Raw genomic sequence first — 27,348 nt, 5'->3', positions numbered from 1 at the left:
AAAGCTAAGAACTTGCCTTTGATCGTTCCAAGTTTCCATCTCCCCTTTGCAACTCAAAAGTGGCAAGGAGACCTGAGTTGAGTTAAAAGAAAGGATTGCATATTTGCCCAGTTATGATCATATTCAGGTACAGAAAAAGTGTGCAGCCAATGATATTATCCAAGTCTTGTTGAAATCGTAGAAAGTCAATCCTGCTGACTCAGAGATGAGCTCAACAAAGTGTCAGCACAGAAGTCTCACGAGGTGATCGGGGATAGGATGACAAAAAAGACATACCCACTCCGAAAGCTTGAGCTCCAACTCCCTAAACGCAAGATCATGGAAGGTTTACCGCTATGCTTTACATCAAAGAAGGATGAATGATACATACTTATATATGGAGTCTTCGAGCATTCAGCATTGCTGAAAGAAATCTGTCAAAAACCTGCTTCAGGTACGTTATTTCTTCTTCCCTTCTTCTCTTCTGCTAACTGCACGTCTGTCTCGTCAAAAGAAAGAATAGAAAGCTAAAGAACACGAGTGTGTCTTGCAGAATTCTTTATCCTGAGCAAAAAGAGTAGGATTGCAGCAAATATTCTGCCCTTCCTGTTGACCGTGACGTCCATGTCACTGCTGCTGCTACAGTGCAGCCTCTTCCAATCATGGTATGGTGACAGAGGAAAGCACAGAGAGAAGTACACTGACAACCGGTGGGTCCAGTTCAGGATGGCACGGGCTCATCTTGGATGCGTGCCCCACACGGCCTCCAATGGCAGATGGCCTTCCATCATCCCCAGATGGCCATTCCCCGCAACCCATAACCACACTGTTGGCCTCTACCTGCAGCCTTGCTCTTGTTCTACCACCTCAGATTCAAGTTTATCCACCTGCTCATCCTATAAAGCCAAGAGCAAGACTCTTCTCTTCCAGGTCGCACTCTTAAAAGTTCCTTACGTGCTGAGCAGAAGAAGAGTTACAAGTGGCTGCAGACACTGATGATGCTCATCATTTATTATCTCTGCCATCCCAAATGCAGGTTCATGAACTTGATGTAACACAGTATGGCATAGTCATTGATCTCAAGGGAAACAGTGATCTGCACCTGTCCAAACGGAGGATCTGCGAGAAAGCCAGTCGCTTGATGAGTAGCTACCGCAATCAGTGAAGAGTCTGCATGTGGAAACTTTGAAAAACAACACATGAGATCCTGTGGTGACAATGGCACTCACTGTGAGGATTGGCATGCATGCCTGTCCTTTGATGGTGAAACCCACTCCTTGGTTTGAGAACGAGAGCTTGGTGTTGTTGAGTTAGCATGTGCATGAAACCGTGTTTTTCTAATCCTTCTTGTGGTGTTGATGTCAAAAGGCATGGCAGTATGGGCAGTTGAGCTCTTATTCTATGTAGTCCATGAGGTCGAGTAGAGCCATCCTCCATGGCCCCAGCTTTGCTTACTGGATGGATCTCTTCTTCTTCTTTCAAGTTGTCATGTTGACTCCTCAAAATACTATAGTGATGATAACAAATAGTATTTTATGACCTCAAAAAAGCTTGAGGGTTGTGGATTCTTGCAGTCTTCATTAATGTGCTGTGGGGGCACAGAGAAGTAACGTCTTAGATGTGGTTCCACTCTAGGAAGAGGGTGTGTGAACCTCACTCATTGAGCCTTCGCAATCCTTGTGCTATTTGGCTTCAGATGAAGTTTGAGGTACTTTTTAATGATTAGATCAACATTAGGAAAGTGGTAATCATTAGTATGCACAAGTATTGCAGCTCGAGCGAGAGATATCAGAGACAATAGTTGGAGAGAGATGAGTCACTTGTAATATCTATCTGAATGATACCTAAAGAACACAAGGAGCAGCCTTCGTGGCTGTCATTTGTAGATAGAACCGTCGAGAGGAGGGTATGTATGATGATATGGTTTGTAGTTGGTAACATTCCACATCAAATATTTAGTCAACAAAAGGAGGAGGAATGATTGACAAAATTGAATCAATCTCGAGTGGTCCTTTTTATCGACTTTCTATTTGCATGCGATCGGTGAAAACGAGTGGTTCATTTCATGAAGCTTCCACCGATACGAGATTTAAAATTTATGTAATTTTACACTTGCGAATAAGAAAATTATGATCACTCGCTCGGGCGGTAAAGCGAAAAAGAATTGTACGAAGAACTATAATGTCGACTAAATTTTTTGAAGATAAAGAATTAAGCTGAATTACTGATTAGAAATTATACTTGGATAATTGGTTAACCATGAATACATATAGTGAATACATATACTTGGAAACCACAGGAACAATGATATCAAAGTCACTCTACTCATCTTTCCATCTATATGCACAGAGCAGAAACACACCAATGTGGGCTCAGATTGTGTGGTTAGAATCCTACTCTTTGGGTGTTATGTGGCACAACATAGATCATATTTCATTCTCATTCTCTTTACTACCTGTAGAAACTTCCAAGTTGCTGCTTGTTGTATCAGTGTTTTGAGGAGTTCATTTGAGGTAGTGACTCTGAGGGAGAAGAAGCCAATTTCCTCTCATGAATTGTAGATTTTAGTCAGCAGAACATAATCTAGAAGAGGGTTGAGAGATAAGCCACCCTTTATCATGATATTGGGTTCTTCTCTCCCCTTTGTCTTGGCATCTGATGTGTGTGATTTGCACAAAATCCATGATAGGAACTAAAAGAATCTGCTCTTCATATCTATCATTAATTGCATGAGGCCCACATGAAAACTATGCTCCTGACAGTGAGAGAAGAGGGAGAGATCAGATGGATCATGACTATGTTAATGATGTTTTTGTTGGCTTTATCATTCAAATCATTTCTCAGGATTCTATCTTCTTGTGTTTTGTGATCTCACTTGCCTAGCTATGTTCATACTCATGATAGCAAATGATTCCTTAATTATGAAGTCAGATAGAAACATTTTAGCTGCTTATAGTGAATTTTTTTTAATGGAAATATTAATCTCCCATCCAACAAATTGGAGTAAAGTGATTGGAATCTTAGGGCTCCCAAAAAATACAAGACTGGTTATGACATTATATCCTCATCAAGTCTTTGCTATAGACTACATTATGATATGCTTCACAATAGATTGTATCAAGATATTGTGAAGTTGTTCCTCTTTTGATCTCTTCAATCCTTGAATGATTTCTCCCTTATTATTCCAAATTACCTAACTTTTTTATAATATAATAATTAAATATAAATATATATATATATATATTATCATTATTACACTAATTAATGATATTAATAACTTTTATCTTGTTACTAATTGTATTAATAATTTAGAACTTATTAAAATTATATCTTATTATTTGGAGGAATAATAATAATAATAATAATAATAATAATAGTAATAATAATATATATAACCAATGATTTAAAGATACAAAAATATTTTTCGAGAAGGATAGATAAATGTGTATAAACTCCAAAATGAAACCCCAACTTCATTAAGAAACTTAATATCATTAATTAGTGTAATAATTTATAACTTTTATAATATAAAAATTAAATTTGTATATATATGTATGTATTATCATTATTACACTAATTAATGATATCAATAACCTTTATTTTATTATATCTTATTAAAATAATTAATGATATTAATGATTTATAACTTATTAAATTATTTATTATTATTTGGAGGAATAATAATAATAATAATAATAATAACCCATAATTTAAAGACAAAAAACATTATTTTCCAAGATCGAGAAGGATAGATAAATTGTGTATAAACTCCAAAATGAAACCCCAACTTCATTACCAAACTTATCCTTTCTGAAGGCATTCATCCAAAGAAAAAAAAAATTTATTTGTACTCGAAAAAAAAAGCTGTTTAAGAATGAATTATTGTTGTCGATTCTTATATATTTTAGGCAGTACAGATCAATCATATTATTAACTTGATTTGGTGTCAAAATAATCGGGTGAAATAATATTAGTCTACTTAACATCAATCGCTTTTAAGTAGTGAATTAAGTTGTGAATTAGAATATGTGTTGTGAAAGAGAATTTGGAGAAGAAAATTAAGAAAAAAAAAAAAACATGGGAGCAATTTTAATGGGCTTTTTAGCATATCTTAAGAATAGCATTGGGCCATTAAAATCATTAAATCTTTGTCCTTTTCGCATGCTATGTAAGTGCTCGGTGTAAAATATGATGAACACCATAGGCTTAGTTAGAGATGCCAAAACTATGAATGCTAATCTTATTTCTCCTTCATATATTTTCATTCTTCATATTCTTCTCAATCTGTATTTACAAGAGACGATGAAAGCATACATATTAGAAAAAATAAAAAAGAAAAGGGTTGTGTTAGGTGATACAAATTATATCAAATCTAATATATATGCACTATGTAATGTGTACGGAGAAGAAGAAGAAGAAGAATAGTATGTATTCACAAATAATAATGTGTATCAAATCTAATATATATGTATTTGACGATTACCGATAGATAATCTTGATAGTCATAAAATATTTAAAAAAAAAATCACTAATATTTTTCATTATTATCAGAATGAAGTTTATTTAACCGTGATTCTATCCATCATTAACTTAAGTTCTGTTGACAAATAATTGTTAATGAGATTGATATGACCGAGGCAGCTTCGATGCTAAATAATCGTTTGATTACTTGAAAATATGGGGTTTGACGAGGGGGGAGAAGGTAAATTGGTGTTAAAGAAATATAGATCTTAATCTTGGAGGACTTGATCGGGAGGTGGTGTTTGTTTGACTTTATATTGGGCTGTAGGGTGGGAGCTTGCCACGGAAGAGAGGAGTTGACCATGTCCATCCTATAAACGAGAGTTGCATTGCATGGTTGGTGACATCAACTTATGAATGTTTCAAACTTGGGAGTTGGTGCATGTGGAGGGAAAGGTGATCAACATAAAGACCATAGAATGAATGAGCTCACAACAAAATGGCTTTTATATAGAATATACATTATATATATATATTAATATCTATTGCTTCAAAATTAACTTCAATTAAGCAGTGATGAGAACATATTTAGTATGCACAGATACAATATAGACTTAGATATCATTCGAGAGTTTGAGAGCTAAGGTTCGAAAAATATTATCATATGTACATTTTGAGGTCCACAATAATACCCTTTGATGACTCAAGAAGCTCATATAAATGATAACTAGTGCGAGCATCATCAAATAGCAATGATAAATATAAATTATATATATATTTATGAACATATTTTAAGTGAATTTTAGATATTGATTAGCAAGAAAAAAAAATATTTTTTTGTATATTTTCAGAAGTTATTATCATCAGTAAGTTTCAGAAAAATCAAACTATTGGTTGATTTGCAAAACTAAGGCATTAATTTATATAAAATATTAAAATTTCTTTCGTAAGAAAAAGGATAACTTATTATTTGATTTTGCGTAACTAATCCTTCAAACATTATATATAATTTATATACTTCTCTTATGATCACTTGGCTTTCGTTCCAGTTAAAGGTATCATAGCAAAAAAAAGTCAAGATTTAAAATATTTTACCATAAATAACAAATAATAATTTTCTCTTAATAACCCGAGTTGTTATCTTTTACATAATTGAATAATGAGAAAAAAAATCCATATAGTCGATCCGAAATATTTATAATATTATGTTTCATTATTATCATTAATACTTATCTCATGTATTTCATTACTATTGCATAAATATAATTTTCACACATTAATAAAATAATTAGCAAAAGTAGTATAAGGAAACATTATACTCAATAACAATGAGAATTATATTGTAATTTAAACTAAATAAAATAATCATAGATGTCATACTCAAAATGAGATTTTGTAGCACATCATAATTATTTATTTTTATAATTAAAAAAGTTGACATTATGACTAGTAATAGTTATGAAACTTGTCCTATAAAATAATCCTAAATATAAAAAGGAAAACTAAGAGGGCAACTCTCGGAAGTTTAGCTACTGTTGAGGGCATAAAAGGAAATCAATTAATAACATGTTTCCATAGTAAATTGTTATTTATGATTACTATATATAAATATATATATATATATAAATAACAACCTTTCCTTGCGACAAAGCCAACGCCGAAGCCAAAACAGAGGACAGGTGAGAGAGGAAATCGAGGCGGAAAACGGGAGGGCTTCGCCTGAGCAAGAAGGGGCCGAAAGGAGTCGTGAGGGCGGCGATCGAGGTGGCGGTTGCGGAAACGATCTTCTCACTCTAATATCGGAGGAGAAGCCCCCATCCCTTGCCAGCTCAGGTGCACCAGGAAGCGAGGTCGAAGGGGTGGTGACGGAGGGAGATGAAGGGCGAGAGGGAGCCGTTTTATGCCCTGATCGGATCGTTACGAGTTCGATCTTGAAGGTGCGGTTGAGAAAGAGGGAATCTGAATGGCCGGACGAAGAAGGATTTGACTTTTCTTGGAAATCTTGGATCTTCTTTTTGACATTTGGGATCTTGCTTTGGTTGTTCTAGGCGTTCCTTCTTGGTTTTGATTGGGGATTCTTGATGGTTGCTGGCTGAGGGCGAATCAAGAAATTGGGGTGCTGACTTGATTCTTGTGCGCGCAATGGTACGTTCGCGACTCTTATTGTCTTGTGATCTGTGGAATCTGGAATGGGCGAATCAATAAAACTTTAATGCATTTAGGAATGACTCCGAGTTTTGTGAATTAAACGAGTAAATGATCGTGGAATCCTGCAAGAAACGGATATATGTCTTTCGTGTAACCATCTCATTGACTTCTTGGAGCAGGAAATGTGATAAACATAAAACGAATGATTGTTTTTCGATTAATTCAAGGAGACAAACATGTTATTTCCTTTTGTCTTCTGGTGTATTTCAGAGACGTGTTTTTCAATTGGTTAATTTGTCGAAGATTTTGTTCTTTTCAATCAGCTGAAGGGATCGGATCTTTGTGAACCTGATCATTGATGAATGCCATTTTGATATGACTACCTACTACGCCTGCCGATTTATCTAGTTATCTGATTTGCATCACTAATCATGGTCTAGTTATCTTTTTCTTGTTGCATGACAGGCCAATCAAATCCACCTCGCAGTGGGATCACATGTCTGGACCGAGGATTCTGATGTGGCTTGGATTGATGGGGAGGTTCTGGAGGTCAATGGAGATGAGGTCAACATCTGCTGTACTGATGAAAAAGTGGTGAGTGCTCATGGCCTAAAAATTTGTCTGATTCCACACTTTTTGGATGAATGTACAGAACTTAATTCTTGACCTGGCTGCATCTTGTGCTGTAGAGCTGATCTGTGTTCATGAAATATGCTTGTCATAATATATTTCAACTTCCGTTATGAGAATTCTTTTCAATTGCCTTGTCTTGTTTCTCACAAATAGCATGCACTTGTTAATGAGTGCTAGAACCTTAAACATGTGAAACCATGTCCTATTGGGATTTCTGTTCTTCACTGCAGGTTACAGCTAAGGTGATGAATGTGCATCCAAAGGATACCGAAGCACCGGCTTGTGGTGTGGATGACATGACAAAGTTATCTTATCTGCATGAACCAGGAGTTTTGCATAACCTACGATCAAGATTTATGATGAATGAAATATACGTAAGTGGACATTGACTATTTAATACATTTACAAGTTTTCTAGCATGAGGCCCTTAATCTTTCAGTAAGTTGGAATCAGTTAAGGATGTGTGTCATTTAAGGCCTTATCTGCCATCTGATTTGTTTGGACTTAAGTTGGCGGAGGTCCTAATTGTTTAGTTATTGCATCTTCTAATACACTGCTAATGGATTAAACATGCTGTCAGACATACACCGGGAATATACTGATTGCTGTCAACCCTTTTCAAAGACTGCCTCATCTTTATAACAGCCACATGATGGAAGAGTATAAAGGGGCAGACTTTGGCGAATTAGCTCCACATCCTTTTGCTATTGCTGATGCTGCATATAGGTAATATTCTTAAATTAAGCATTCTAAAGAATGTATCACCTATTTGAGTATTCATAACATTACTTTTGTTTTTCTGCAAATGTGCAGACGTATGATGATTGATGAAACAAGCCAGTCAATTTTAGTCAGTGGAGAAAGTGGGGCTGGAAAAACAGAAAGTACCAAAATGCTTATGCGCTTTCTTGCTTATATGGGAGGTAAGGCTGCAACTGAAGGGCGGTCCGTGGAGCAACAAATTTTGGAGGTCTGATAATCACCCATTAGTTTATGCCTTTTGTTTTTGGAATGTGTGACTTTGTAGATCACCATTTTTTATTTTTACTGGACAAAATGCTGTTCCGCTATTTTTTAAATCTTAGTTCTTTCATCCAGTCCAATCCTGTGCTTGAAGCATTTGGTAATGCAAAGACAGTCCGGAACAATAATTCAAGGTAATTCATCAATGTTTCTCCTTCTTCCATCTGGAAGGATTCTATTTTTTTCTTTAATTGACTTAATATTCCCGATGTTCCCACATATGCCAGTCGTTTTGGCAAGTTTGTCGAGATACAGTTCGATCTGAAAGGGAGGATTACAGGAGGTGCTGTTAGAACATACCTGCTTGAAAGATCTCGTGTCTGTCAAATATCTGATCCTGAGAGAAACTACCACTGCTTTTACATGATATGTGCGGCTCCATCAGAGGTATTTTCTCTGTTTTAGGTGGTTGTTAGTCACTACCTTCCTCGTACATTTTACTCAAAGAAACTATTGTTATGCTCGAATTAAATAGTATGGCCCATTGAAATTATTTTGCTTGAGTTCTTTCCCCGAAATCTGTTTTACACGGTGAATTGATAGTGAGAGGGGTTCTAATTAATTGGTAATCTGACCATGGATTTAAATCTCAATGTAGGACCCATATCGGTCCCTGGCCAGGACGGTATAGGTCTGGTATGCATTGTTGCTTGGCTTGACCAGTTCAGGTCCGGTACGATAACACATGGTACATCGACATTCCAATTGACACCGTGAAGGGGAGAGGAGGAGAATGAAAGGAGGAAGAGGAGGCAGAGACAGAGGAGGTGGGGGGAGGGAGGAGAAGTACCGGGCAGGCGTCGTGAGACAGCAAGTGGCACAAGTCAAAGCAGGGTAGAGAGAGAGAGAGGTATTTAAAAGACAGCAACAACTGTCAAAACTAAAATGAATTAATTTTGAATCAGAGGTGGGCATATTACTTAGTCCAGGCCTGGTAAGGGACAAAAAAACCCAAGCGGTAAGCCCAGCTGGCAACCTACTTACTGAACTGGATCAGGCAAAAAGCCCTCATCCACATGTGGTTCAAGCTTGGACCAGTAAACGCCATCTAGTGTGTGCTGGTCCAAGCATAATGTGCTGAAGATAAAGCTAGTCTTGTAGGTAAACAAAGCCATCCAACTAGGATTAATGTGAGGTGATAGAACTTATTATTTAAAGTGAAAACCTGTTATCACTGGCTAAGTCTCCCGATTACACAGTCAAATATTGTAGGAATACAATGATAGACACATGGTTGCCTAGAAGCAACAACCACAGGATGAAGTTTTAATGCTCCACTAAAAGGATATGAATCTGATATTTATAGAAAGGGGTGTTTGGTATTTTTTAGAGTAAGATTCAGCTGAACTTGGAAATTCTTAGATAATAAATTAGCTTTAATATCCTTGTATTCTGTCAGTCACTATAAATTGTTTTAATAGACATGAAATGACGGATGAGCTGCTGCATAACTTTTGTATGCTACTGTAATTGGTCGATTGAATGAATAAGTCTGAGTGAGGACTTCCACCACATAAGAAACACACTGTAATACCTGCTCTCAGGGAATTGATCAGCGGGAATGATATCAAAAATGCAAGGAGTGGCCCTCATAATGCTATTGACTGGACATCGTCTCATTCTTAACTGTGTTGCGTTTTGGCCATATATATTATATTGTTAACTGAGTTTCTTCATATGCTCTTGGGTTAATTTTCCGTTATTTAGAAGCATGACGAGATTAGAAGTGTAGGCTAAAATTGCTGTAAAGATGTGTTCAGTCCAATACTGAGCAATCATTTGATTATCTTGGTAACTATTCAGGTTTTGCTCATGGTTGGGCTCCTGATCTGCAAGCTGTATCTCTCTTTCTTCCTTTATGGTTTATGTTTTTCATTTCACTACTATAATCTTCCATTATTCTCTTCATTTCTATTCTATGTTATTTTCTGCTGTTGGAATGAATTTAAGCTACTAGTATTTTGAGTGATTGAGATTGAAGCCTACCTTATTAGCCTCTGGACGGCAATCTTGTAACACCACGAAAGTTCTCATACATCAAATTATCCATTTGATGTAAGAAGGATGGGGTATGTTCAGCAACATCTAACTTGAGCATAGATATTCTGTGATGACATTGCTTTCAGGTAATTGTCCCTACACTTTTTGATGTCCTACAAAACAGTACTCAATTCAGGTTGACACTGCCCCTTGAATCTCTTAAAGATTCTTATTCTGCTATAGTGACTGCACGTCCAAGATTCTATTAAGTATTAACCACTTTACCTTAAAGTGTTTCCGCTCTCAAGATTAAGAAAAAGGAAATATAAATAGTAAGAGAGCAGAAGACAGAGAGTAAGCAGCAAAAGGAAGGGAAAAACGGTGTTATATTATGGTTGCTTGGATCGGTATTTATTGTGATATCATGGTTTTGAGTGGTTAGCCAAATTTGACTTCACTGTCGCCAATGTTTAAACAGGACATTGAAAGATATAAAGTGGGAAATCCTAGAACATTTCACTACCTAAATCAGTCTAACTGCTATGAGATTGACGGGTTAGATGAGTCCGAGGAATATTTGGCAACTAGAAGAGCAATGGATGTTGTTGGAATCAGCTCTGATGAACAGGTACTTCTTTTTCTTGTTCTCTTCACAAAGATTTTACATCCTTCAATAAATATTTATGTAGGTGTTTTGTTCATCTTTTGCAATGTCTGCTTTATTCAGGATGGAATTTTCAGAGTAGTGGCAGCTATCCTTCATCTAGGAAATGTTGAATTTGCAGAAGGAGAAGAAGAAGATTCATCTGTACCCAAAGATGAAAAGTCTTGGTACCATCTTAGAACTGCTGCAGAGCTTTTCATGTAAACCCATTTCTTATCCCAAGTTCTATTCATTTTACTATCATACTACAAAAATATCTTTAGCAAAAACAAATACAACAAATGCAACACATTTTCTTGTAGGTGCAATGAAAAGGCTCTTGAGGATTCATTATGTAAGCGCATTATTGTAACTCGTGGTGAGAACATTACCAAAAATCTAAATCCAGAAGCTGCGGCTCTTAGCCGTGATGCTTTGGCAAAAGTTGTTTACTCACGGTTGTTTGACTGGTCAGTGATACTGAATTGCAAATGAGCTTTGAAAAATGAAATTGTTAACATGGATGCTTACCAGTACTGGATCTTGTTCAATCTGGTTGTTCTTTTTTAAGTAGTCATCCTACTTGCTATACTATTTAGTGCTTTTCTTGTGTTATGCAGGCTGGTGAACAGGATTAACTGTTCGATTGGTCAAGATCCTGACTCAAAGTTTTTGATTGGAGTGCTGGATATTTATGGCTTTGAAAGTTTCAAGACAAACAGGTGCTTCACTGGTACGCTTTTGTATTCATCATGGAAGATGTCAAAATATTTGCATGATTTGCATCAAATCTGGGGTGCAGATATGTGTTTTCTTGCATGATCATTGCTAAGCTGAGTCCAGTTCAACTTGATTTTTTCTAACAGAACTACATCAAAGATGGAGTATATTATATGCTGTAGGTGTGGTCTGTGTTTGATGTCTTGGATTAAGTTTTAAATATCCTACACTTAATCTTAAGAGGTTTCAAGTAAAATTTATGTAATTTACCATGAAGTCTACTTGTAATTGGAAATAAGCTTCAGGGAGAGTTTGGATAATATTTTGTTGGTTTGACAAAGTAGAATTGCTATAGAAATATCTTCTGCCTCTCGTTCTTAGACCTCTTTGGAGTTTCCTTGTTTTGCCAGAATTTGGAGTGTGATACTCGCTCACCAATTTCATGTGTTGCTTTCTCTTAGCATGGAACTTTATGAAGAAAAGTTATCTGGCAGGCTGGCATCTCGCTGCTATTTATTATGCCGTTCATGCAGACATTTTGTTTTAGATACTTTTTTAGGCAAATACATTGAAGTTCTATTTTTGCTAGAAGGATTTGCAGCACAAAAGTTGGATATAACAAAATACTGAACCATATTTTGTAAGATTGCTGCACAGGGATTGCAAGATCAAAAGAAACCAGCATTTCGGTGTGTATCAATCTGCATCTAGACAAACACATATACTGGAAATTTCATCAGCCAGTTTTGGTCATGATCCGTCATGTCCTATTCAGGATGCATTTAAATCCAACTGGTGCACTGAGTTTGGCTAAGGTTGGATTGATTCTCTGAATGCTTTAAATGGCTAATAGTGGCTTCGCCATTAGTGAACTAGACCATCACCCACTTATCCTAGTCTCCATGATAGAGTACATCAACAGGCATTTTCCGACTGTTTCTGCCTTTCGAACAGTGACAGTGGCATTAGGTTTGACTCTTATCTTACATGACAGCAAGTATGTAGATAGTGGGACTTTAACCACTCTCTACTCTCAGTCGTGCCAATCACCTCAGTGTATGAAAGGTGCTCATTGAGTCTCCGAAGGAGAGTTAAGTTTAAGGTTTAGGATTTAGGATTTAGGGTCAATTGACTCTCTCTGGAACCAGCACAAGGCAGGAGCCTTGTGCACTGGCTTCTGTTTTTGAGTCCAATATTGGATCTAAATTCTGTCTCTTTCGTATTTTCTGTGGCGAGGGTTTCTTCTGTACCGCTGACATGGCTGACTGTATTGTACATTGACACTGTATTTTACTTGTATTGTACTGGTATATGTGGGTGCCTAAAGATCCTCTTGAGCAATTTAATCACCTTTTGAAGATACTGAACTTCCAAGAAACAAAAGATTCAGGTACTGGAACCTTCAAGAGAAAAAAAAATAATCAGCCAAGTGCATGAAACTAGTTCAGTTTTCTAGAAATTAGTGGATTGACAGTTCTTGCTTCCTTCAGATAATGGGATATGCTTTATCTAAATCTATCATCTTAAGCATATTTAGTTGTGCCATTTTTCAAATTTCTTTACACCCATAAATATCCAGATTCCAGACCATCTTTCATCTGGTTATTATTTAGGCCTACCCATATTCATTTCATTAAGAGAATGAAAGAGCATAAATGCAAAGAAGGGAGAAGAAGAATGGGAACCAATAAATGGTTCAGTGATCAGTACAACAGTGTCCAAGCCAAAAAGAAAAATCACATTTAGCTGTCCTCTTTTAGGCAATTAATCTTCCAAGAAAAGAATCACCACACAACATTTTTGAGAAGTTCCTCACGATTGGTAATTTGGTATAAAGATCATGAAATATTTTTTACTATTTATTATCTTTACAGCATCCATCCCAAATTTTATGTTGAGGACAACACAGAGAACTATTTGTTGACTCCCCACAGATATCGTAAAGATTTGCAAGATCCTAGAGCACAGAAATTATTAATTTCCGCATCTCTGAAACCACATTATGCCTATTTAGATGTGGCTCATATTCTCAACATTAAGATTTGCAATACCGTTAAATATGGTCCGGTATGGTTCGAATGGGTGGTATTTACTGGCTCGACAGGTTACACAGACGAATGTAAACTGATGATACACCGGATGTACATCTGCACCGCTTGATTCATGTTCGGTACCAGGATGGTACTGACCGGCACCGATAGTTCATTGGGACACTGAATGTAAACAGATGGTACACTGGTACAGGGTCGGTACCACCCGAGATGGAGTGGTACAGGGTCTGTACCAAGCAGTTTACTTTTTTTTTGTATTTTTCAGCCTTATTAGGCTTTTTGTCAAAATTTGATATGTACCGACATAATGACACTAGTACACGATATGGACTGATAAAGTACCGTTTCGAGCCCGGACCAGTACATGAAATTGACCTTGCTCAACATGATAAGAGCACAAAGAATAAGATGTGTCCCAAATCCATCTTTTGTTTGCAATAACTAGTTGATGTAAATTCTTCTTTTTAGGGCAAGCCGCATAAAAACTTATGCTTTTAGAAGACAAATTGGCTACTGATTCACTTCCCAGAGACTCAGAGGGGGCATTGTGAGTTAGAGAAGTGATAAAATGATACAACAGAAAACTTAAAGTTGGGGCTTGGAGCATGTTTTGAATGGGTGGATAACTCTGAAGTAAGAGGAAAATGATGTTGTTTGAGCTATGAATCTTGCTAAACATGAATGCAAGGACCAATTTCCATATACCAAAAGAGCCAAGATATAGCAAAACAAGTACCCACCACCAAGAGACACTGTGAAATAGGTTAAAGTTCTTCCTTTTGCCCATTAATTCAGAGGGGTAATCATCTTGAAATAATTGAATTTCTCTACACTTAGGACCCCGATCTATCTTTTTACTTTTTTGCCAAAAAAAAAGTCAATGAAACAAAGTAATATTCACTATGGCTTTATTTTTACCTAGTAAAAGGCAAGGTCCTCTTAAAGCATCAAGCTTTTTTATTAACCAATTTGAGAAAAAAAGACATAATGAAGAGTGCAGTTGATGAGGCATTGAGTTTACACTATTAATCTTACTCCCATAAATGAAATTTGGCTTTTCTATGTAACTTGATTTCAAATTTCTTGATAAAAGATTCCCAATTAGATTCCAGGAGTGGCCTGGCTCCAATTGGTAGGGCCATATATGTTTAAGTCAAATTAGTTGACAATATAAATTTTAGGTAATAGGATAAAGTAGTTTACTAAAAGACTATTTTGGTTCTTGTGTAATTCTTATTTATTTGAATGTGAATTTGTTTTTTTTTGTAAACAATCTTCCTATATATGATTTAAATCTTTTAGAGTTCTTGAGTAAACACATTTTTTATGGAAAAAATAGAACATCTTGTAGTGTGCCAAAATTAGTTTCATGACTCCGTGGGTCTTCAAGACAAGAAATTCTATTTTTGCTTGGGCTGGTTGGTAACATCCAGTATTTACTAGTTCAGGAGTTATTCTAGAAGCAAATTATCCCTTTTCAGGTTGTCTGATCTGTTTTCCTATAGACTCTGGGCGTAGGGTTCTAGGTTGCTCATTTTGGTTCACTCTTTTCGGTACATGCTGGCATATTATGTGGTGGTATGCCAGCACTGACCAAACCCATACAAGGCTGATCATGGACCACCATGGGTCCGATACCCCAAATGTTAATCCTTGCTTCAAGGATTCTCACATGCATTATGTTTGAAAGGATAGTTATTTTGAAAGATAAGGAGTGACCTCCAACCCTTGAATCAGTCCAACTTCCTTTTCTCTGATGAGGATTTTAGATGGGGAATCTGTGGTAACCCATTTGATCTGATATCTAGTTTAAGAAATTCAACCCCTACAACAAAAGAGAAGGGAAAATATAGAACATATTATCCTCTCTTTGGCAGAAGCACTTGGTACTAGGTTGTTGACGAGAACCATAAATCTAGAAATGCTTGAGCTTGGTATGCACAAACATTGAAATGAGTGTAGCAGTAAGTTTTATAAGGTTATCTGACAGATGTAATGGGTTAGTGGTTACTTTAAGCAACTTGTTCTCTTCCCATGCTTACCATTGATCTTTTATGCATATCAGTTGTACTGTTTGATGCCTTTTACTAATATATGGCTGTTCTTGTTTAAACTGTAACTAGCTAATCATTTTACTGGATTCCTTAATCTCTGATCTTAACAGTCATGCTTTAAATTCTAACGTATGCATCACTTGCAGCTTTGAGCAATTTTGTATCAATCTTACTAATGAAAAACTGCAGCAGCATTTTAATCAGGTTTGGATATGGAAATTATCTTCCATTTGCATAGTAGTTCCTAAACATACTATGTTGGGAAGACAATTAATTTATATGCACCAGATGATTTCTGATTTATTTTTTGCTTCTTGCAACAGCATGTTTTTAAGATGGAACAGGAGGAATATACGAAAGAAGAAATTGACTGGAGTTATATTGAATTTATTGACAACCAGGACATTCTGGATCTTATTGAAAAGGTTGTTTATAGGTTTACCTTGGTTATTTGTAATTTAAAATTGCTTTTACATTGACTGCCATCAATAGATGAGCATTCCCATAGACCTGCAAGTTAACAAGTCATTAAATGTTTATTGTAATTTATTATTCAGTATTGAAATTTGCGTTCATTAAATTTGTGTTGCTTATATTTTTTATATTCTTTTGGTCTGTCATTTTAACTATTTTCCCCAAATAATCAATTGCCAATATTTTTTTGAAGAATCATCTTTACTACTCCTAAATAGCTAGATAAATCAACTTTAAAACTATGAACTGGCTGTACAAATTTCGAAAGTAAAATGTTCGTTGTGCAATTCTTTGGGAATTTGCGACACACTATTAGAGTGATTTTATTTTCTTTACAGTATAATTGTAGTACCTGCCTGTTAATGCCGGAACTTAGTTCCCCTGTCATATGTGCAATTGCCCGCATCAAGCTTGTATTATTATAGCCTACTTACAAGTTTCTACCATGCTACTTTCTCAGACATGTTGCTCAATTTTCTGGTTGCCTATAAATTCTACTGTCATGCCTTTTAAAATTACATGGATTCAAAGATTAAACTCATTTACATATCAAAGGAGCATGAACCACTTCTAACAAAGCAGTTATTATAATCTCAAAAGTTCTTCAAGGATTTGTGGACTCTTATCATGTAAGAGAATTTATTGTTAAGTTTATTTTCAATTGGCATCTGTTAGCTACAATTAATCTTTGTTAAGGATTATATTTTTACAGCACAATGTAGTACCTCTAGGCCCATAATCATATGATACAAGTGCTTTTCTGCCCAGAAGATAAGTTATGATGCATCAATAATGGTAAGATCTGAATAATTGTGATAATTAAGAGTTGAACTGGAGGTTGGAAAGCTAATAGAAATCAATATACATAATACGTGAGTAAATAAATAGAAGACAAATGCACATCAAAGTTCAGGAATAGTCCATCAGCTGAGCATCCAGAAGGCACCCTCACTGTATGTATCCTACCCACGTTTGACTCGAAGGCCATAAAGCATGTCTATGGCTAATTCTAAAATTTTGCTAGTTTATATAGTTATATAACTTATATTTATGATCAAGGATAATGTTAGAGATATTATAGCGCAAGTAGACAGTGAATCATATGATTATTTAATTTTATAACGGAGGACTCTGGTTTAGGAATGGATTATTAGAGGGAAAACTAGGTCAAATAAAGAAATAAAAAAGCTGAAATTAGGGTCAACCTGTTCACATCAGATTGAGAATCGATAAAACTTATTTTAAGGAAATTAAACAAAGTGAGCATGCTTCTATCAGTTCAACAAAAAAAAAAGTAAATAATGAATCAAACTAATGACTGACACAAGGTTTCAAAGATGGAAAACTATGTTCCGAATCAATACAAAACTATATTATTGGTATCTTGATTGAATTAGTTTGGTACAAAATTTGCAGCGAGTAGCCTAGAACGAGTTACTTATTAGAACTGATGGGTATAATGATTGTACTAAGCTGTATGTACTAGTTAGTTGGTGATTTAAGATACATACGGCTTGATTTTTGGTGGAATCTTATGATATTTAGTGACTATTGGTTTATATTGTGTTTGAAACCAAAGAATCAAATATCGAGCTACACTTATTGGTTTTTTTTGTTCGACCTTGAACAAGTAAGTAATATAGCAACCGTACTGAAGTTTTAGTGATTATTGAATATTGGCATGAATAGTGTGTGAGAGGAGAGAAAAAAATGAGAAAGAAAAAATAGTTGTCAAAGTTGTCCAAAAAAAAGACAGATTGTTTTTGATTAAATAGGACTAAAATTGAACCTATGAAAAATAATGTCTTGGATATATTATTCAACCAGAAGGGAGTTCGATGAACATACTATTATTAGAGTAAAAGCTTGATGGTTAAAACTTAGGGCATTAGGGGTTTTATGCGATTGTTAGGTGTCTCCTAGATTGAGAAACAAAAATTTTAAGGCAACTCAACCATGCTTTATGGATTCGGGTGTTCACCTATTAACAAATAACATATGCAAAATTTTATATTTCAGATGATAATTTTGAGCTGGATGCATGAAATTGTTAGGTATGATAGAAAAAATAATGCTTTAATTCATTAATCGGTGACCAGAGGATAAAATGAGAGAGAAGCCAATACATACATATTCAGAGGAAATTTATTGATGTTATGGCCAATTAATATTATTGGTGCAAGAAAAAAAATATTACTAGTGCGAGGAGAGTGAGGAAAAAACTTAAAACACTATATTAGAAATAATAAAATAGAGTTTTGACTGATTTTTTATAAACTAGAGATATTGTGTTGCATAGAGGTCAATGGTGAAAAAAAAGATCCATGATCCCAAATAGTTAACTTCACAACTTCTTGTCATCGTTATTGTTGTTCTAAGTCCTCAGTGACTTGTCATGCAACTCCTGTCCATGAGTTGCTGTCAGAATCAGGATCTAATTATTGACACTGGCATGAAATTACATACTATGTTACCTCTTCTTTCTGTTAAAACATGATAAATCCATGTAGTCCAGCACAAGGTTCTCAGTACTGCTGCATACCCTCGGTACGGGCAGTATGTACCAATCTGATAGGGGACCAGTATGGGCGGTACAAATTAGTTTGGCGGTATGCCCATCGTATCATATGTCGATATATCGGTATGGTTCGGTATGTATCGTACCAATGACCAGTTGGTATACTAGTATGAACCAGTAAGGTGAGCCATGGTCCAACAACATTTCCTTTAGAAGACCAAATTTGGCATTTTATCAATATCATTACTTATATTGGTTTTGAGTGATGAAGAGTGTGCTAGTTGATGAAGATTTTCTGAAGCCACACTGGAAATTAGTTGTTCTAGTTGATTGTCACACCTATAGTTAATATATAAATATATGTGTATATATATTTTGACCAAGATGGTTTCTTTAAGATGTCAATGAGTTCTGCTTCTATTTAGTAACCACAAATTTAAATAAAAATTTTAGGAAATGTCAATGAATTTCAGTAAAAGTGACAAAACAGTATAACATATTCTTGCATCTGTTGGTCTATATGTGCATGGGTATTGACTCGTAAGACATATATATCCATATTTGTTTCCAGATATCCTCGTTGAACTTGCATTATTTCTTGTTATAATTTATAGCTTGACGGGGAGTGTAGTTTTTGATTTTATGGAGTTATCAGATGACCAGGATCTCTTCATTTTCTAACTTCTAATCAAACAATTTTCAGAAACCTGGTGGGATAATTGCTCTCCTAGATGAAGCTTGGTATGTATGAGAACACAACTCCAATTCTTGAATTTAATTGATAGCATATTGCCTGGAGATCAGCATCTGATGCATGTTTTCTTTTCTTTTTTACAGCATGTTGCCAAGGTCAACACATGAAACATTTGCAGAGAAGCTGTACCAAACTTTTAAGAATCACCAGCGGTTCAGCAAGCCCAAATTTTCACGTTCAGACTTTACTATCCGTCACTATGCTGGCGACGTAAGTTGAAATGTTCACTATTTGCTCTGACCTGAACTTTCAAAAAAAGGTGGTTTGCTTCTATTTGGAATTTGAAAAATTTAGAAAATAATTAGCTTATTATTCGGAATCAAAAGGAACATAAATCTAGTGTCTGCCATACCGAATCGTACCGCCCGGTACGGGCGGTACATACCGGTCCGACAGGCCAGCGGTACGTGGACCGTCTGGTACCGGTCCGCACTGTAGCAGTGCTACAGTGCTCGGTACCCCATACCGGTACCGAGCCCAGGTCAAAATATCGGTACGGTACGGTATTGCGAACCTTGCATAAATCATCATTATATATAACTTTATAATTTGTTGTACAAAACCATGGTCATGTTAATAAGTTTAGTCCCTTCTCTGATTGTAGTCTACACTTTTCTGATCTCTTCATGACATCTCTATGACAATATTCGAAATTTTGTAAGAATCAATACTGTAAGTCGAGTTATATCACCATGATTTTGAGTTATATAAATAGAGTATAAACCATATCTGAAACTGAACTGGGCCACAATATTTTTGTTTGGTTTCTATAGTTAAATCATTTGGTTTGTTAGCATAATTCTCAAACAGTAATTTACTAGTTCGTTTTATTATTATTTTTTGATAAGTTCGTTTTATTATTCCCATAAACTGGACCAAACCGGGCTGTTTGTAGTCTTGATGTAAATGATTTTAGGTTTTCCTTCAACTTTTAGTATTTCATTGTAGATTAATTACATTCGGGTATCATTTTTTTCTTTTATTTTTATCAGGTCACATATCAGACAGAATTGTTTTTAGACAAAAACAAAGATTATGTTGTTGCTGAGCATCAAGAACTCTTGGGTGCTTCTGGGTGTACTTTTGTTGCAGATCTCTTCCCACCTCTTTCTGAGGACTCATCAAAATCTTCAAAGTTCTCATCGATAGGTCTAAGATTTAAGGTGAAATGTTCATTCACTTGATGTGCAATTTCTGATGCTTCTATGCTGCATTTGTTTACTGATTATTGTGCCTATGACTATGCAGCAACAACTTCAAACGTTATTGGAAACCCTAAGTGCTACTCAGCCCCACTATATTCGTTGTGTTAAACCAAATAATCTTCTGAAGCCAGCAATTTTCGAGAACCATAATGTGCTTCAGCAGCTTCGTTGTGGGGTAATATTTTGTCCATTTCTCAAATTTTCTGCATGTTGTTTGTTCTTGGCAAGAATTGCGCAGCACAGCTGTGCTTTCTGTGGTGCAACATCTACCAAGCTATGTAGTAGCATAGTGACATGGTAGCACGAGGGCATGGCATCACAGAACAATCGGCATAGTGTCCAACTGTCAATACCAGTCAGGACGTTTTGTATTCTGGCCCAAGCACAATGGGAGCAAGTTACAAAACTGAAATTCTTTTGTCATACATGTAAATTCCAAATGATGTACTTTATGTGGCATGCAGGGGGTATTGGAGGCAATCAGGATAAGTTGTGCTGGGTTCCCAACACGACGCACATTTGATGAATTTATTGACCGCTTTGGAATTTTTGCATCTGAACTGTTAGATGAAAGGTAATTATTGTGGATATTTGAGTTTGATATTGATGCATTTAGACTTCTAATTAGCTGCACATTTCCATTTCATTTTTCAAATGGAAGTTCTGATGAGGCTGCTGTTACTAAGAGACTGATGGAGAAGGTGGATCTGAAAGGCTTTCAGGTAACTTTACAGTTGGCATCAAGAGGCATGCAATTGTATTTTTGGTCATCGAACTAATAAGGATTTTCTGCAGGATCATTCATTCTTTGTCCGTTACTTGGTGAATGTCTAATTATACGTTCATTCACATATTTCTTTTCTAGTAATGCATCACCAATGTTTTATGTTTACACCTGGTGCTTAATCTGATGTTCCCTGCTATAATTCTATGACATGACTAAAAGTGGATGGCTTGAAAATTTGTAGCATATAGACAGTATCTCTTCTAAGGAGCCAGAGAAATTTTGCTTACTACATCAGTAACCTGGAGATGAGATGTAGGCGCACTAGTTCAATAATTGACAATGTGAATTTAGCAGTCATATCTCAGAGACCTAAGCTCGAGTTTAGCAAAATCTATGTAATTTTATTATAGAGCAAATCCTTTAGCATTCTTGAAACATACAAATTGGCATTTATATATTGGAAACCTGCTTTCAACAGTTGGAATTAGTCAGGAAATCAGAAGATGTGAGCAAAAGTTGCCAAATGTATAAAATTTTTCCCCTTAAATCAATCTTCGCTGTGAATCTCTACTATATCCTCCTGGATATGATCTGATATGAACTTAAATATTTGAGTGGTATTTAGTTTATTTTCTTGACAAATTGTTAATATGAAGAAAAGCTGAAGCTTTTCTTGCAATCAACTTGAAGTATTTCAGATCTCAATTATTGAACATACTATTAACAATTTAACATTATCATGTATTATGTACTCTAAAAATGTAGATGACAGAGAATCTTGAGCTTTTACAACTAGTTTTTTTTTTTCATCACAAATAACCAGGAGAGGATGGACCTTAAGCCTAAGTGATAATAATAGGCCACTTTTGTCATATATACTAACCAGCCCAATGTCAACTCTTGATGTGGGCCTAATCATTGGGATGTTTTAGTTCCAAACTGGAAGCTAGATTTCAGATACCACTCTGACAGATATTGACCGATCCTTGTTGGTCCAACCAAAAACCTTTACTGGACCATATAGCTCAGTAGATCAATATTTATTTTTTCAGTTATACCGGGCAGTACATGTTGGTATATCCACCAGATTGAGATTTAAACCTTGATTAGATGTAGATGGTGGATTGTATTATTATGCATCTTGGGTTAGAATATGTCCAATGTTACCAGGACATAATTGCTTGTGGTGCATGGGACATGCTGGAATTTATTGTGCATTTTTATGGTTAACCTTGATTGATATGGGGAGCAAGTTAATCAAGGATAATAGCAGTAATGTGGTGGGCCTCTGGATTTGGCATTACCTAGATGACTATGATGCCACAATCCGTCCAACATTTTAGTGGTGAAAATGCAATGCCCATATTGAACCAACTATCGTTAGAGGTAAATTGAGTTGTCTTGGCATATAAGGGTAGATACCCTTACTACTAATAACCTGGGATTAACGAACTTAGGATATATGGCTACACGCTACATCTTGTTTCCTTTGACTGCTATAGCCGAAGATTGTACATGACTTATAAAGCTCATAGAAAAGTGCAAATAAATTAGTGCTTTTGCATGATGTTGATGTGTGGTTAGACTGCATATGTTTGTCAGTTTCTCAAAAGCAACAGTGAAATGAATGTTGCCTAGTCAAATGACCACATTCATGCTCAATCTGTGAACCTTCAGATAGGCAAAACCAAGGTGTTTCTTCGTGCTGGTCAGATGGCTGAATTAGATGCTCGTAGGAACGAAGTTCTAGGACTCTCAGCCAAGAAAATTCAAAGGAAATTTCGTTCATATTTGGCACGCAAAAATTTCATTTCACTCCGGAAATCAGCTATATCGATACAAGCTACATGCAGAGGTAAATTGTGCTCCATCTATAGTTTGCTGCGCATCTGACACCCATCAAAATAAATTTATTTTGGGTAAAATATTGATTTATGCTTTAATTTTATTGAAGGACAAATTGCACGTCAACATTATCAAAATATGCAGAGGCAAGCTGCATCATTGATAATCCAGATGTATTTTCGTATGCACCTTGCAAGGAAAGCCTACACTGATTTGTGTTCTGCATCTGTTATCATTCAATCTGGTTTACGTGGGATGGTTGCTCGTAAGGAACTTCATTTTAGGCAGGAAACAAGGGCTGCAGTAATTATCCAGGTAGATGAACTAATTTGTATTACATGTACATGTTAACTTATATGTTCTACCTTGTTCTTTTAGTCTGTGGAAAAGTGAAAACCGTCGGTTCATTCTCTATGTATAATATGTGTGAAATACTATGTTACTTTTATCTATTTAGCCAGGGAGCATTATGAACATGAAACCTATGATATTCAGTTGCTTATGAACTTTCGTTGATGTTAACTTACCTATTTCCAAGACAATATTATATCAGATATATTGGTGTAGTCCTATTAGTTTTCAGCTGTAACTACTGTCTTTCCCTGGACACTGCTGTTTAATGTATTATTATTATTTTTCTTGTTAAAGAAGACACTAAAACCTTCTGCTGCTCCTCTTAAAGTATGTAGTGTTCTCTCTTTTTTTTGTCAGAGTTATTTCCGTCGACACTTGGCACGATCACACTATGCCAGGCTAAAGATGGCAGCAATCACGATGCAGTGTGCTTGGAGAGCACGAGTTGCCAGATGGGAGCTACGGAAACTTAAATTAGTACGTATCCTTAGTTCATCTACAGTTGACCACTAGCATGTAGTATTTTGGCATTCTGGTAAAGATTAGATTATGACTAAGTTATGCTGCAAGAAGGCATTTAAGAACTCAAGTTTTTTGGAGCACTTAAAATGCTTGAATAATAGCAATGTTGATAAAGACTATTGTATATGAGCTATAATTGCTGTTTAATCACAGGAGTAACTTCTTTGCCTCCAAGGATACAAGCATGTACATTGACCATCCTCGCACCATGCATTGGAGGGAATCTTATGTAATTTATAGAGTTACAGTTAAATAATCTAAATATGCTCTCGACATTTGGATATATGAAAGAAACCAATTTTTTTTTCTTTTAACACATTTATTATCTCAGATTACCATTTTCTATTTAAAGTCTACATTTTGCACTTATGCTAATGGCTACATGTTCTTATGCTTTCCTTTGATCCAGTTTTTGCATGCAAGTCTTATCTGATGGCAGAAATTGAACTTGAGGTATTCATGAGTCCACACTGAAAATGGTGGCAGTAAACATAAGAGCATGGGATTAAATGTTATGGTATATCAATATACCATGTTTCCTGCTATATATCTAGTTGACCAAGGACTAGTATGCTAGTGTACCATGTAGCCGACTATATATTGACATTAAGATAAATTTTAATTCTTTTGTGCACAACAACTGGAATGTACCTATTTGACATATTCCCGCAAGTCCTTGTCCACAGCCAATATCTGGTCCAAATTTTAAACCTTGTGTAACAACAGAAAATTCTTGATGGATCTTGGCGAACCATGAGCTTTATGAAACTACTAACTCTGGGAATTAGCAATAGACAAGAATTTTAAAAATTATAATCAGCAATAATGCAAAAAAGCAATGGGTTTTTCATTCTTAGATTTTTCTTAGCAATGAACTAATAATAATATCAAGGAGTTGTACACTATACCTGTCATGCAATTTTTTTAGTCTTCTCAAACTTTTGCTGAGACCTCAGCCCAAAGTTTAAGCTAATAAAATGTATGGCATGCCTGTTAAATAGTATTGACAAGATCATAGTGTTAATTCAATGAAGATATAACATTTATGGGACAGTTTATGTATTTTACACAGATAAATTTTTTGAAGGATTTGTAGTGTCTTCTGAGGGATGAATGCATGTTATTGTTGATGACATCCCCTTCTTGTCCAACTGGCAGAATAAAACACCCTGTCTTCCAAGCCATGTGACACTTAGAATGGCCTGATGCTGGTACCAAATAAAATAAAAATTAAAAATAAAAATAAAAAACCTGTAGTGGGTGTTTGAGTTGATGATTTATTCTTTTAGAAGGTCAGCATAGTTTTTCTTTTTTTTCCATTCCATTACTTTTTCTGAACTAAAGAAGTTCCCAGTATTGTAATTCTGTTCTAGTGTATCCATTTTTGATCAAACTTATATTTATTTCTACATTTTAGTTAAGTCACAAATACCGCATTTTTATTTAAATAAGAATTCTCTGTATTTTCTTGTTGAATCATTGTTGTCTTAATGTTCAAGGCCGCAAAGGAAACTGGTGCTCTCCAGGAAGCCAAAAATAAGTTGGAGAAGCAAGTTGAGGAACTCACATGGCGGCTGCAACTGGAGAAACGCATGAGGGTTCGTTTCTTGTCAATGTTGAGTTCTTTTCATCTTGTTTTCATTTGAACACAAATTTCAAGTTTGTTGTTGATTGTTGAACTGACCAGTCGTATTTTATTTTACTTCTAAAATTAGATTTTTTTTTTAAGTTGGTGTAAACACAGTGGTACAGTTGTTCCATAGTGACCTGTACGATGAATTGTGGAAATGGCCTTTCTGTTTAGGGTAAAATTTTGTAAACATCTCTTTCCCTGGATCAGTTACTGATGGCAGTGTCATGCATTGGGCTTCCCAATCTTGTGTAGAATGAAATTAGGAATTTTATTATTAGCTCAATATAGGTATTAAATGTTAATTACTTTTTGCACAATTTGTGGAACTAGTAACTCTAAAGCTTATGTCTTTTATTATTTTTTCCTGTTCTTGTCATGAATAAAGGGATGGTCAAGAAAGAAATTTTTTTTAAAAAAATTTATCTGCCAAGATGGTTTTATCTATAGCTACATTTCTTAGAATAGGAAAGTTTTGATGGAGACACATCTGATTACTGGTCATATATCACAGGATGGATCTTGTCATGAATCGTACTAACAAGTAACAAATATTCTTTTAATGGGATAACACCAGTGATAAAATAGACGACTACGTGTGACATTTTGGGATAAGTTTTCAAGATGATTTTTCCTTCTTGTTTGTTGTTGTACATATTATATTATTTTTCATTATGAAGCCTGTTTATAGTGTCAAAGCAACTAGTTATTAGTTTTAGCGTGAAGATAAAGTGCTTGATGTAAGAATCTTTACAGGCCTTGCATTAGTCTATTGTTAAATCTTTTGTCTGGTTTTTAGATTCATGGTTGAAGTCTGCAACTCACATCTGCTTGGACAGACATAGTAGCTAGCAACTGAGATGTTTGATGCTCTATGGCTCTTTGAAATTGGAGTTGTTTTGACCTTTCATAGCATGCATGATCATAGCTCGTGTAGATCATCCTGATAGAAATTGATTTACCTTCGTTTGTAGCTTGATCTGGAGGAATCAAAATCTCAAGAGATTACAAAGTTGCAAGTAGCCTTGCAGGACACGCAAGGACAGTTTAAAGAAACCAAAGCTTTATTAGTCAAGGAGAAGGAAGCTACCAAAAGGGCTGCAGAAGATGCTCCTGTTATACATGAGGTGCAGGTTACTGATACAGATTTAATTGATAAGGTCACTGCTGAAAATGAGAAACTTAAGGTGAGTCAATTTTGAGTAGTGGATCTTTTTTTATCATTTTACTTTTCATTGTTATATCCCTCTGCAAACCAAATAAGTCTTAGCCTTATATTGCTGTGTCAAATGTAATACTGATAGTATAATTCGCTTTAAAGATGCATGTCCTCATGACAATACCTGTTAGCATATCATGGATTCTGTTCTGTGCCTGCACCAGCCATGTGCCTATGTTGTATGTATGGGCATGCACATTGGCATTGACATGGTCAATGTGGCAAAGCATGCTTTGTTCACATGGCTGCCCTCTACACTATGCCATGCAATTTCAGCTGTTCTTTCCTTTCTCTCTCACGCACACGTAAACATAATGGTGTTTTTCATGCTTGTCTGAATATATATGTGGATAGAGAAAGAGAAGGAAGAAGGATCAGAGGAACCATTATGATTTTTAGTACTGCAAT

At 35.6% G+C, this 27,348-nt stretch overlaps 1 protein-coding gene across 1 annotated transcript in view; it reads left to right on the top strand.

Annotated features, from left to right (window-relative positions):
• Positions 1-6,090: 6,090 nt before the first annotated feature.
• LOC103976617 (myosin-6) overlaps positions 6,091-27,348 on the top strand; it is a 33,535-nt gene continuing 12,277 nt past the window's right edge. Inside the window, exons 1-25 of the mRNA XM_009391886.3 lie at positions 6,091-6,377; positions 6,489-6,585; positions 7,054-7,182; positions 7,452-7,595; positions 7,802-7,947; positions 8,035-8,191; positions 8,320-8,378; positions 8,472-8,631; positions 10,703-10,852; positions 10,952-11,088; positions 11,191-11,337; positions 11,488-11,589; positions 15,839-15,896; positions 16,016-16,117; positions 19,388-19,425; positions 19,522-19,648; positions 20,431-20,601; positions 20,687-20,818; positions 21,108-21,217; positions 21,305-21,365; positions 23,048-23,225; positions 23,325-23,530; positions 23,927-24,046; positions 25,591-25,689; positions 26,696-26,908. Coding sequence (XP_009390161.2) covers positions 6,583-6,585; positions 7,054-7,182; positions 7,452-7,595; positions 7,802-7,947; positions 8,035-8,191; positions 8,320-8,378; positions 8,472-8,631; positions 10,703-10,852; positions 10,952-11,088; positions 11,191-11,337; positions 11,488-11,589; positions 15,839-15,896; positions 16,016-16,117; positions 19,388-19,425; positions 19,522-19,648; positions 20,431-20,601; positions 20,687-20,818; positions 21,108-21,217; positions 21,305-21,365; positions 23,048-23,225; positions 23,325-23,530; positions 23,927-24,046; positions 25,591-25,689; positions 26,696-26,908 — 2,949 coding nt within the window. The 5' untranslated portion in view covers positions 6,091-6,377; positions 6,489-6,582. The remainder of the gene's footprint in view (positions 6,378-6,488; positions 6,586-7,053; positions 7,183-7,451; positions 7,596-7,801; positions 7,948-8,034; positions 8,192-8,319; positions 8,379-8,471; positions 8,632-10,702; positions 10,853-10,951; positions 11,089-11,190; positions 11,338-11,487; positions 11,590-15,838; positions 15,897-16,015; positions 16,118-19,387; positions 19,426-19,521; positions 19,649-20,430; positions 20,602-20,686; positions 20,819-21,107; positions 21,218-21,304; positions 21,366-23,047; positions 23,226-23,324; positions 23,531-23,926; positions 24,047-25,590; positions 25,690-26,695; positions 26,909-27,348) is intronic.

The sequence above is a fragment of the Musa acuminata genome, chromosome BXJ3-4, assembly GCF_036884655.1.
Source record: "Musa acuminata AAA Group cultivar baxijiao chromosome BXJ3-4, Cavendish_Baxijiao_AAA, whole genome shotgun sequence".
NCBI lineage: Eukaryota > Viridiplantae > Streptophyta > Magnoliopsida > Zingiberales > Musaceae > Musa > Musa acuminata.
Note: the sequence above shows the minus strand (reverse complement) of the source record. Positions and strands in the feature narration are given on the sequence as shown.